The 13,033-nt window shown below is 48.3% G+C and overlaps 2 protein-coding genes across 7 annotated transcripts; one reads left to right on the plus strand and one right to left on the minus strand.

The window, feature by feature from the left end:
- Positions 1 to 84: 84 nt before the first annotated feature.
- LOC105028168 (E3 ubiquitin-protein ligase CCNB1IP1) lies at positions 85 to 2,922 on the minus strand. Of its 6 annotated transcripts, none has more exons than XM_020043514.3 (5): positions 2,790 to 2,922; positions 2,224 to 2,521; positions 1,981 to 2,127; positions 1,269 to 1,437; positions 85 to 627 (listed from the first exon to the last, which is right to left on the minus strand). In XM_020043514.3, the coding sequence occupies exons 2-5, from the start codon at positions 2,518 to 2,520 to the stop codon at positions 458 to 460; spliced, it is 783 nt and encodes a 260-aa protein (XP_019899073.1). In that variant the 5' UTR covers position 2,521; positions 2,790 to 2,922; the 3' UTR covers positions 85 to 457. The 6 variants fall into 6 exon arrangements, with proteins under 6 accessions (XP_019899073.1, XP_010899001.1, XP_019899075.1 ...); XM_010900699.4 differs by having other exon boundaries at positions 2,764 to 2,921; XM_020043516.3 differs by having other exon boundaries at positions 2,224 to 2,473; positions 2,764 to 2,917.
- A 1,493-nt stretch (positions 2,923 to 4,415) lies between these two features.
- On the plus strand, positions 4,416 to 11,601 carry si:ch211-212k18.5 (sal-like protein 3). The gene is made up of 3 exons (XM_020043170.2): positions 4,416 to 4,972; positions 6,671 to 9,957; positions 10,085 to 11,601. Exons 1-3 carry the CDS (start codon positions 4,897 to 4,899, stop codon positions 10,325 to 10,327), a joined length of 3,606 nt encoding a protein of 1,201 aa, XP_019898729.1. The 5' UTR covers positions 4,416 to 4,896; the 3' UTR covers positions 10,328 to 11,601.
- The last annotated feature ends 1,432 nt before the right edge of the window (positions 11,602 to 13,033 follow it).

Raw genomic sequence — 13,033 nt, forward strand, 5'->3', positions numbered from 1 at the left:
TGACGTGGACCACTTTTGACATATATGCTTCATCAACTGTGTCATCAACTTGTATAATGAATCCTATTTCATTCATCTCATTCATTAACCACTACTTCTGGTCTTTCAATATTGAAAAAGATCATCTTATTTTGCAGAATGATCTCACTGATCTAACTTACAAAGCTGTACTGTGTTTTATTAAGTTCAAGAGATTGCATCCAAGACACTTTCAACTTCACTCAACAAATGTCCAACTACTGAACTACAACATGAATATGAAAAGATCCCCAATACAGACTAACACGTAAATCTATGGTAAAGATGTTCTAAAACAGCCAGGTTTCTAACCAACATTTTCTCCTATGGATTTACAGCAGGCTGTAATTTTCACTATAGCTTGTTCCTAACTGACCAGCCTATCAAAGTTAATAATGAATAGAACCGGAATGATTCTATTTGTTGTTATTCTATGGTCTCAGTATTTCTTGAATAAGGTGCGGCCCTTGTCCCTGGCAGGTGAGCTAAACTGGAAGAAGGTCTTTCCTCCAGTGTCTGGCTCCAGAGAAGAAAAGAGGCGGCTGTCCCCATCAGGGCCTGTGGCCAGGAAAGAAGGACTCCCTCTGGGAGAAGGCTGTCTGATCACCCCTGGGAAACAGATGAATCCCTGTGATTATTTTCTGTTGTTTAACTCATTAGAAGCGGTAATCTTAACATCACACAACTATTGTGCCTTTGGGTTCAGAGATGCCTTTCTGCTCATTGCTGTGGCAAAGAGTGACCTAATTAATGAGGTGTTTGTGCCCACAGAACAGCCACTCACTGGCTGTTGGTTGTGTCTTGCACTATTCTCTATAGTGTGACAAACCCAGGAGGTCAACTGTTTCTGGGATGCCGGAAACACCATGTCTGGCACCAACAATCACCCCACGGTCAAAGTCACTTCGATCACAAGTCTTCCACATTATAACGTATGGCTGAACAGCAACTAAACCTCTTGACCATGTCTGCATGCTTTAAACATTGAGTTGGAGCCACGTAACCCCATTAAAATTGTTGAACATGATCCATGCACGAGCAGAAGCTTCAGGAAAGCATTTTAACCGAACCTCCCTGACAACCTCCAACCCCTCGTTTTTAGCGGGGGGTGGCGGGTCCTGCATGTTGATACATAAGACTGAATTCAAACTCCATGCCAACTTCCCAGATGACATGGATGCATTTGTTGACATACAGACAGACCTCCAAGACGGTCTAATCGGGGATTCACGTCCCCTCCCCCGTCTGACCTGTGGTGAATTCGGGCGGTGCGGCCTGACGGGGCGCCTCTCTGTCCCCCACCACCATGTTACGCAGCCTGAGGGAGTCATAGAGGCCCTGCAGTTTCTGGTACTGCCTGTTCCTCTCCATCAGACGCTCCGACACCTCGCTGTATTTCCTCTTGTACTCGTCCATCACCTGGAGGAAAGACGATGCATGAGAGGGAGGCCAGGGAAACGGAGGGGCAGGACCAGGCCAAGCACACAAGGGCAGGTTGAAGTGATCGGGTTTAAGGCAAGCACTGATAGCTGCCAGCGACCTGTCGCTTGAACGCGGAACGTTCAATAAAAGACCGGGACCCGGATAAAACCTAGCGGGAAAACGTGAGAAGAAAACACGTTGTTCCAACAACAGTTTCTTCAACAGGGGATTTTTAGACCCGCTTTAGAGTTTTATTCAGGCTTACCCCGTCCCTGCATTTTGATACTCATGTAAATGTTGTCAGGACAAGGAGATGTCTGTCAAAACATTTGCATCAAGTCTACCAAAAAAATAAGTTGGCTAACTGTTATTTAGTCCAGGACTAAGCTTAATCTGTGTACCATGAAAACCAGCCATATGTTTCCAAGGCCTTTTGCTTGAACAGAGTAACACTAGAAGTGGTGTGTTGCTGTTTGGTTAGGACAGAACCCTGCAACCAGCCTGCCGCAAACACAACCTGACGCGAGATAACTCTGATACCTTCTTAAGTGAGGCAACCTCCCCTCTCATGGCGTTGAGCTCCAGCTCTCTGTTCTGGTTCTGCTGGGTGAGCACCTTCTCCATTTGTTTCACCTGACTCTCTGCACGAGACAGACTGTACTCCTGGAACATACGCTCCTGGTGCACCTGCAGCACACACACACACTCACACTTATGGTGTTCTACCTAGAAAAAGACTGATGAGATTATTTTAAACGTCTATATTAGGTAATACAACCATACCTGGTAGGTCCAGAAGGCCAGTGCCCGGGCACTTATGTCCAGCACCGTTTCGGGCCTCAGACCCGCGAGCACCATGGCCTTGTACTCCTCAGACGGCGACAACTCGGTGCGCACAATGTCCATCTTTCCAGACAGGGCAGACGAACAGGCCGGGCAAATGGCAGGGGAACGGCTGAACTCTCCTGATCCGTGCTGGTCACAGAAAGCATGCGAGCAGGCCGTTACCCATGCGAACCCGCACAGCTTGGACCTACACTTAGGGTAGTTGCAGAGTAGTGTGTCGTCACACAAAGACATGCTGTCAAGAAAATAAAGCATTTAGTGAGCATAGCTCACTCACAGTGTGCCAGACAAGACATGTTGAGAGAGCATGCCACCTACCAGCGCCATTATTAGCATGCAGTTAGCAGCATGATTAGCTAGATTACCATACAGGCTTGTTACATACAACATCACTAAAAACTGTCTATGTGAAATGAATAGCTAAATATAGAATGATTGGGAAGTGGCCACGACAGTCAATGAGTTTAGCTTACTTACTTAATTTAAATGGACAAAATTCTGACCTTTATGAAACTGAGAGATGCTAAATAATTAAAAGCTATCAGCTCTTGGCCAGCCACAGTAGAGACGGTGGAAGCAGGCTCCAATAAAAATTCTGATTGGCTAGCTAGTAATTTCAAGGAACCAATTAGATGTGATATTTATTATAATCTTATACTTTACATAGCGACCTGGTAACATTTTTGTACCCTTTCTGTTCTATATTTTTGCATATTTTCTAGGTAACTGTTTTAATATAATTCCAAACCAAATATTAAATAAAGTGAACTTCAGTGAACAAATAAAAAGCTATATTTTTTATCTAACAAAGTTATAATACACCAAATATCCCAATGTAAACTCATAAACTGGGTGTTGGAACATCTTCCATTTATGCAGCAATCCAAAAACATCATACTAACATAATGCTTGGTCTTTGATATGGAGTTAACTTGCCATCAGTGTCGGAACCAAAATGTGAGCAAAAGCACACATGTTGGTTGTAGGAAATGTATTGGGTGTTGAGTTAAATAAATTAAATACATATATTACTTTTTGGTCAGTTAGGGTCCCATTATTTAATATCACATTTTGGTTCATCTGAAAACACCCAGTACAAAAAAAATTGTCAAATTAGAGTATATCAGATCAGAAAATACTTTCCCACTAGATATTACTGTAGTAGTTATAAAAGGTAAAACATTTTTTGTAAATAATATCATGTTGGATAGAGATAAAAAATATTTTTACTCTTAGAATTTGCTGCTTCTCTTTTCCTGGGGTTCATTGTTTGCATGCAGGCCAGACAATTATTTTGTGTCAATTTAAATGAACTGGCCTCGTGCTTTTCTTTCTCGTCCTCCATGCATTGAGTGGGACATGTATGTGAGAACACCTACTTAAAAATGGTCCCTTTCTCTCCCTCTCTCTCTTTATCCCTCCTCCACGTGGTACAGGAGTATAGGCAGGGGGTGAAAGAGGGGCATTGTGCTGGAGCGGCACTGCATCCGGGGGTTCATAGTTAGAGAGAAGAGATGCTCACTCAACTGTGTCCAGTGCGCCATTGTCCAGATTCCCATCTATTCTCTGCCTTTTAAATAGAGCTATGCCTGCACCAGAACACTGGCAGAAGGGTGGGGAAAACTTGGAATCGAACACATGCATGTTCTGATGCGGAATGGATGGAAGCGCCTGGACATTCTCACACCAACCAGACTATATAATTAGCCGTATGTAAATCCTTGCGCTAATTGATCCCATTCATTTTGCAACAGTGAGCCGATAGACAGCCACGATCCCCCATGCGAAAAAATTTGCACATAATGATCATATACTGTATATTGATGAGATATTATTATCCTGTCTCTTTAAGACTTGTAGATTATAAACTGCGATACATTTTCAACATTTTATTTGAATAGACTGAATTAGTTATTTAATAACTGATAACAGCTAGAACAAATATTAATTTGCCACCACCTTATTACCCCAATTATACAAATACTTAAAAAATATATATACACCATCTTTTAAAGTTCCTTAACTTTTTTTGTGAAACAGCGTGTAACAAGAAAAGTCATATGGTACTTTGATTTATTCATGTGGATTTTACCACCCATAGGATGATCTTTAATTGAGAGTTTAGTGATGGCGTGGAGAAAATACGCAAAACAGAGAGAAAAGGGAGAACCAGGGAGTCGGTGTTGCGCGCCATTGAAATGCAAATATCACCGAGGAACAAGGAGAGGTTGTGTGTGCGTGTGTGTGTGTGGTGTGTGTGTGTGTGCAGGTTATTATGCGTGCCTGCGTATGTGTATGCAAGGGGGGTGGGGGGCTGGCGCAAATTGGGCAAGTTTGGCGAGCGAGAGAGGCGACTTTAGAAAAACAGCCACACACGAACTCACAGCAGCCTCATATGACACGGTCCATTTATACGGATTTCTATTTCAATCCCTGTTTGCTTTACTTCATCAAGGTACGATTCCGTTATCTTGATGAGTATCTGACTTTAAGATTTTCCGGAAATTGGAGTTTTGACCGATTCTGAAACGCGAAGTCTACAAGTGCGTAAAGTGGCCAGTGTTATTTAATCGGCTGATGCCCCCCTTTCTTTCCGTATCCTCGTGAATCATGTCACGCCGGAAGCAGAAACGACCACAGCAGCTCGTTAACTCGGACCCGGGGGGCACGCGGTTACTATTGCACGGTGAGAACAATATTATCATTATTATTAGGCATGCGTCTATTTTTATTCCCTTATTGTCCCCCTATACGCTTACCTGGTTCTGTGGATGAATAAAGCTACAAGGAAAGGTACAGCTCGGAATTTACAAATATGGTAATGACCAGAAAGGTTAGATAATAACTTTTTTTTTTTGCAGAGATTGCTGTTAAACTGCAGTTAAAAGTGTATGTTTACTCCGTTGGATGCTCTTTATGTCTGTGAAGTCCTCCTCAAATAATTAGGACTACTTTCAAATTAGAATGTATTATTATGAAGATAATCAGTCACTAGTAGCCCATAAGGTCAAATTAATTATGTATTGTGTTTGGGGGAAAAAAATCACATTTCAATACTTTAGTAGAGTTTAGTGGGCTACTCAGATTGCTTCAGCACTGTAAATGGCTGCGGGAGAATAAATCCAGGTATTTGAGGGCTGGCCATGTAAACCTCTCTGATCTGTAAGGGAACATCTGTGGCCATTTTCCTGTGATGTTTAGTCCTCTAGAAAACGAGTAGGCTGCTCATGGCTGACAACTGGAGGTCTTTCATTACTTTGACAAAAGTTCTCCTATTCAGCAACAATACTGTAAGGTTGGATGGTGGGGGGAGGCAAGGTGGGGGGAGGGGGTTTCGTGAAGATGAATCTCTCTCTAATTTTCTCTGCTTCTATTGTACCTGCTTCTCTCCCCCGTGTTTCCTTTCCTGCTTGTCCCCCCCCCCCCCCACACACACGCACACACCCACACACTCTCTATGTACTCCTACACAGTTAGTTGGCTCAGTGTTTAAAGTGCAGAGGGGAAAGAATGCAACTGTATGCACCTCACTTGCACTGCAATACACACCTTTGGAGAATACAAACGACCTATTTGAAGTTCTGCAGGTAACATGTAAATGGGAAGGAACTTGTTTCAAAACTAGTTTTTGGAACTAGTTTAGCACATCATGACTCTTCAAAGACATCTAAGACTGACTGTGTCAGCTGAGGCGAGTTGTACAGTCATTCATTCCATCACTATATCCCTCTAGGAGGGAATAGTTAGTTTGTCTTTCCATTGTCTATACTCCCCCTCCCCCTTCTCTTTTTTCTCTTTCTCACTCTGCGCTCAAGATTCTGAAAGAATTTGACCCCGGAGCTCTAAAGGTCGCATTGGCAGACCAATCAGAAGCTTCTGGACAGTGCCCAGAGCCCTTAGCATGTTGCGACCTCTGACTCCTGGTCTGACGTCAGGGGGGAAGGGTGAATGGGGAGATGAAAGACGTGAACTGCTGCAGTGAGGGGTGGGTTAAGAGGGGTTATGGGTTGTCTTGGCAATGGCCATTGTCCTTTTAAACGTGTTGTCATAGCAGCAAGGTGGTCTGCAAGCATTTTTGGTGTGTTTGCTGAGTTTTGCTCAGGTGAGATGTGGAGCGGACAGAAGACTAGACAATACCATAAAAGAGTAAAGGACTATCAACTGAAGTTTTAAGCTTCAAATTGAATATGTAAAAAAACGTAATTGTTTTAATGTTAATTATAAATGGGAGCTCAAAAGTTTAAACTAAATAATGGAAAAGGTTTTGACCTTGTCTCTTTCGGTTCTTATGGGACGCTGATCATGAAATGAAATGTTGGGTTGAATAAAGCGATGAAAAGGCCCTGGGCTTAATCCTTCTGGTTCTTTCTTTCTCTGTCCATAGACGACCAGCTGTCCGCAAAGTCACCGTCCACATCTCTGGGCTCCGAGTTGACCTTCTCTGGTTCTTCCTCTTCCTCCCCCACCTCCCTGGAGGACAGACAGCGCCCCCTGGCCCCTCGGCAGTCCCCTGGGGGTCTCCATGCACCCTCCCTTCCTAGCGAGAGCTCGTCTCCCCCTCACTGGCCCAGCCACGTCGCGTCCTACACCACCTCCCTGCCCAACACGCACTCATCCCTCTCTCCAGACTTCCCACACCCCTCTTTATCCTCCCAGGCCCACTCCCTGCCGCTCAATCTCGTTCAGACATCCGGCCTGACCCTTTCCCAACAGGCCCACTCCACTATGACCTCGCCACAGATGGGCAGCTCTGCCACCACCACTACCTCCTTCTCCTCATCCTCCCTCCCTTCCCACCGAGAGAGCGCCAGCCCCGGGCATCAGAACGGCTCCAGCCCTCCGGCGCCGGGGCTCGGCCAGATCCAGGTGCCCCCGACCCTGGCTGTTCTCCTGGAGGAGCTCCGAGTGCTACAGCAGAGGCAGATCCACCAGATGCAGATGACGGAGGAGATCTGTAGGCACGTCCTGCGGCTGGGAGGCACCATCTACACCCGAGGCACCTCACAGCCCAGTGGCGGGGAGAACCCTCAGACATCCACCACCAGATCCCCCTCCCCACCTCACCACACCTCCGCTGCCCCGGTTCCAGCCTCTTCCTCATCCACTCTCCTCTCCTGCCTCCCATCTCGCCTTCCCCAGCCGACTGTGTCTAAACCTGGCCTTTCTCACAGCAACGGGAGCAGAGCGCCACAGTCCTCCACCTCTGTGACGTCCTCCTCCTACTACTCCTCGCTGAGCTCCGCCACGGCCTCCTCCATGCACCCTCTGTCCCTGGGGCTCCCCCAGCGCTACCTCCACGAGAAGTCCTCCAACACCTCCCCCTTCGGCCACAGCAACGGGGGCAGCTTCCCCGCACCCCCGCTCCCCGCCCCCAGCCACTCGCAGGACCTCCTCCTGCAGTCCGGCTCCTCCTCGGCTGGGTCGTCTGCGGGACGCTCCCAGCACGCCTGCAAGTTCTGCGGGAAGGTTCTGAGCAGTGACTCGTCGCTGCAGATCCACCTGCGCTCCCACACAGGCGAGAGGCCGTACCACTGCCCCGTGTGCCTGAGTCGCTTCACAACCCGTGGGAACCTCAAGGCCCACTTCCTGCGCCACCGCGAGCAGAACCCGGAGCTATCGCTCTCGCTCCTCCCCCCGGCGCTGGAGCAGCCGAGCCCTGGCCCCGCCAGCGCCACTAGCCAGAGACGCAGGAAGCGGCGAGCCGATGACGAGGAGCTGCCGTTCGGGGGCGTGAAAGGGATGACCGAGGGGATGGCGCTCGGGTTTCTCCCGGGGGGATCTTCTCGCCCATCCTCTTCCTCCGTACCGATGCCGCCCAGCATGGACATGGCACTGTTGTCCACGGCCCACTCCCTCCTGCAGCTGAACCGAGCCTCCGCTTCAGCCAGTGCCGGGGGGAGCGCGCTGCCTTCGTCCTCCTCCTCTTCCTCCATGGCCGGCCAGTTCAAAGGGGCAAAACAGCAACGGTTTGACGAGAACACGCCGCCGCACTCCGCCCTCCACCCCTACCCCCAGCTGGCCCACTTTCCCAAGATCCTCTTCCCCGGAGGACCGTCGCCCCACCACCTCGCCCTTCTCCACCCCCCGGGGACCCACCCCTCCGTCTCCCATCTCACCTCCCCCCACACCCAGCTCCCCTTCCCATTCCCCCCCTACCCCAAACCCCCTACCTCCTCATCCTCCTCATCCACCACCTCCTTCGCCCAGTCATCTGACACCTCCAAGTTGCAGCGGCTGGTTCTGAAACTGGAGAAGCAGCCCCAGGGAGGGATGCAGGCGGCCTCCCGTGGCCCTGGAGATGGCTCCTCCAACGGGGACGCCCGAGGCCAGGACCTCACCACCGGCTCTAACGCCTACCGCAGAGAGATGATGGCAGCCCTGGGCCTCAGTCCGAACCCAGACTCTGGGGTGGGCAGCCAGGGTCAGGCTCTTTCTGGATCCACCGATACCTCCCTGGTCCCCAACCAGTGTGGCGTGTGCCTGAGGGTTCTCTCATGCCCCAGGGCCCTGCATCTCCACCAGGCCACCCACCTGGGTGAGCGCCCCTTCCCCTGCAAGCTATGTGGACGCAACTTCTCCACCAAGGGAAGCCTGAGAGCCCACTTAGCCACCCACCGTGCACGTCCGCCCAACTCGCGCACGCAGAACTCCTGCCCTCTCTGTCCACGCAAGTTCACCAACGCCCTGGTTCTGCAGCACCACATCCGCTTGCACCTCGGGGGCCAGATACCCCCAGGAGGAGACGGGGAGGAAGGCACAGATGGGCTCCAGGAAGAGGCCGCCGACATGGGCCAAGCGACCACCGCGTCTCTATCCAAACCTTCCAGCCTCCAAGTACTCCATCCCCTGGCCTTAACAATGACCATGTCTAACCCCGGCCCGCTGCTCAGCGTCTTGGACTCGGGGAGTCCGGTGGTGGAGCGATCCCAGGCAGCTGACCCAAGTCCAGTGACGGAAGGGGAGTCGGAACCGTCGCCGTCCACGGCCAGCATTAGCCCACCTCTGACCCATAACACGTTTTCAGAAGACCCCATGCTCCTGGAGGAGCCACTGGAGACAGGCGAGGGTCCGTCTGGAGCCTTTGTGGAGTCTCACAACTCCCCAGCCAACCTCTCTAATTTCAGCCCAAGTAGGCTACACAAGGTAGTCTTGGAGGTCAATGGCGAGGAGGAGGAACAGGAGGAGGAGGAGGAAAACATCCCTCTTGCTCTCTGTGTCCCCAGGCCAGGTCTGGAGACTGGTGGTAGTATATACAGAGGAATCACCCACAGCTATGGGCCGCCCGTCGAGGACCAAGCCAACTCTCCGGGTGGACTCATCCCCAACCTTGACTCCCTCGCCACCCTCAACCCCTCGCCCACTCTCACCCCTCCAATCAGCCCTAAAACAACCCCGGAGCCGCCCCCCCAGGCCTCCTGTGTCACCCCGGTGGAGCCCTCAAGTCGTGCCCGGGATGCGGACCCACATGGGGGGGAGAGCGAGAGCACAGCGTCAATAGACCCCTCTCCGGGGGTCGTGTCAGAGAGAGAGTCCATAACCTCCACGGAGGAGAGGGACGGATCTCCCGAAAAACCAGAAGCCATTCATCCAGCCATCCCGGCCTCGACGCCCTACAAACCCTATAGCTGCCTCCTGTGTGGAAAGGCTTATGCTAGCCGCAGTGGATTAAAGGTATGCATTGGAAAAGTGTGGGAATATAAAGTTCATACTAAGCTAAAGAAGATAGTGGGGTGCAATGTCTTTGAGGATATTGGATCAAAATGTTGATGTTGTTTTTATTGCTGTTTTTAATCAACAGGGACATATGAAAACCCACCCTGTGTTGACCAACATGCCCACCGTAACTCCTCCCATCGCCACCCTGACCAATGAAAATGACACTACGGAGGATCGGATTTTGGTTTCAACCAACGGGAACACCGGAGAGGAGGTTGGAAAGGAACGATTGGGCAAATCGCCTGTGAAACCTGGTACCACTGAAGATCAGCCAATCACTGCTGGTTCTAGGGAGGAAGGAGGTGACCCAGAGGCTGCTGACTAAGAAGGCATGGGATTGGCTTCTGAATGGCGTCAGTCCTTTTGTTAAAGGCCCTGACATGGGAATGTATTTTCTTCATTGAATTAGAATTGATTCTAGGATGAGTCGTTCTATTTCTATGTCTAATTGTAATAGTCAGTTTGGTCTAGTTTGTCTATATTAGAACGCACAATTTAAAGTAGCCAAGTAGTGATTCAGTAGGAATCTCAAAGGACACGACGAGGCCTTACTGACAACATGTCACAGAATACTCTTTTACTGTAATGGCTCACAATGAAGTCTGTGTGTTCGATCATAATTGAGTAGAAAAGCAGGTATATATGTTTTAGAGTGCAGCTAGTATTAGTCAATCACAAATTCCCATTTTAATTCTAAAATGGGGATGAAGTGAAAAGGAAGGTGCATCTACTGAAATATCACTCTTTATGAACAATGGTATGAACTCCCTACCAAAACAGGCCGGGTTAGTAGCGGCCATTTCCTTGTACATAGCAACTATGTTTACTATTTGTATGATTTTTACTGACTTTGTACTTTTTAAACCGTCTTGCTGCTGTACTGATATTTCAATGGAGTTGCACTGACTGTAGACATTGCTGTTCATACATTCATTGAAACAGCGACCACACTGATGATGATGTTGATTGTGTTACACTGACCGGTCCATGTAATGTATTTTGTCAAGCCTGGTCTCTTCCGTTATGAGTGACCTTACAAGCTGCGACCCGAGACACGAACGGCCACGACCTAGATCAGCATTGTAATCGGTTTATCCTATTGATTTGAAACCTCTGCACACGGACATATTGAAGCCTGACATCCAAACAGATGGTTCTGTGTTATACTGTTGTGAAGTCTGGGTGCCAGGCTGGTATTGAAGTAAAAACTGGAGAATGTGACATCCAACCCTCCGAAGGACCCAGATGAACTACAATATGCCTGATAGATGACCTCGTCCCTCTGTGCCTTGTCTCATTCTTTCTGGTTCTGTTGTTCTGTATCCCTCCTCGTCCCTAGTTCACTCGACCTCCTTCGTCTTCTCCACTGGTCTCTCTTTCTCTTCCCTCTCCTCTCTCAAAGCACTTGAGAGTTCAACTTTTCTGCCCTGCAGAAATTGTCTGCACTGAATCCTACATGAAATTAGTTTAGTTTTTTTCAAATAAGTTGTTTTGGGGGGGGAGGCTTCGTGTGTTTTTTTTCCCAACCATTGTTTTTGTAGGTATGATAATAACGTGTATAATTTTTGTATGTCAAAAACAGAAAATAAAATCACGGTGATGGTGAACAAAATATCCCGTTGGTTGTCCGTCTCAGTGTATCAGCCCCCAGTCTGTTTGTGTATCTGTTTAGGCATTCTAGGTGCATGTTCTTTATGTCTGTGGGTACTCCAGCCTTGTCTGCCGGTTTGTCCCAGCGCTTTGTAAGTCTGACTGTCTGCCTCACAGCTCCTTTGTCTGGATGTTATAGCTGTCTACTTATTCTGGCTTTTTTGGCCTCAGTTTCTTTTCGCATGTTTAAGTTTCTCAGATGTGTGCGCGTGTGTTTTTCACTTGCGTGTGTGTGTGTGTGTGTGTGAAAGGGATAATCAGTTCTTGTGTGATTGAAAGTGCAGCTGTAGAGGCCCCCCCCCCATACTCTTTCATACTCACTCTCTTTTCATTTTCTCTCTCTCTCTCTCTCTCCCTCTCTCTCTCTTTCAGTCCTCCCCCTCCCCAGTATAATAACCCAACACACAGGAAGCTCTAATCCTTACACAATGATAGCCCTCATCCCTCCTATGCGACTGAACAGGACGGGGGGCAGCGCACACAGACCTGGGACAGCTGTCCCCAAAATGGCTGCCTAATCCTACTACCACCCTTCCCACTAGTAGCTGGGCTCCCGAAACCATGGCAACCGGTAACCAAGGAGAGGAATTTGGGAGCATAAAGGGGAAAGAGACAAAAGGCTGAAAAGAAGCCATGTGTGAGAAGTTTGTCCACATGTGTTGGAAGCGAGACTGCGACATGTCTCAATCAAAAAGAAGTGGACGGTTTAGTTTGTTAGGAAAGGTGTGGAATGATCACACAGGTGTTGATGGGGGTACTTGATCATCTTTTGATCAAGTACCTTAAAAGAGGTTCTCAGTGCTTTATCTGGGCCTAGAAGTTCACAATGTTTTGATGGACACCCAATACCCACCTTTGATCATTTTATGATCAATAATAATAATGAACGAATTACATAAGTGTCAAAGTCTTCCAAAACTAATGTTTTTTTTTTTCTTTTTGCTTGAATGGATAATTTAAGCTGCCTATCGTTCATACAATCAACAAAAAAGCAAAAGTATACCACAAGACTAATTATGACGCAATGGAGTGCTCAAACCGTTAATTTGCTGAAGTTGAGGAACTGGAGGCGTGAAGCCAATAATGACCACACGAGGGGGCTGTGTAACCTGGTTTAGGATTTCCTCCGGAATTGCCAGGAGTTCACTTGAAGAGCCTATATACCAGTTATAACAGATTTTATGAAAATGTAGTGATGACAGGCCCCATATATGTTTGTAAGGCAACCAAAGTTGGCTATATTTGCACCGAGTCATCGAAATCCTTTGAATCGTTTCTCACAATGATTCATTCGATTCCCTCGCTGCTCACACCCAAGCCAGATGTTTGGCGGGCAAAACAAATCTGTCACAATATCAGTGCCTATGATAACATTCTAACA

The sequence above is a fragment of the Esox lucius genome, chromosome 24, assembly GCF_011004845.1.
Source record: "Esox lucius isolate fEsoLuc1 chromosome 24, fEsoLuc1.pri, whole genome shotgun sequence".
Taxonomy (NCBI): Eukaryota; Metazoa; Chordata; class Actinopteri; order Esociformes; family Esocidae; genus Esox; species Esox lucius.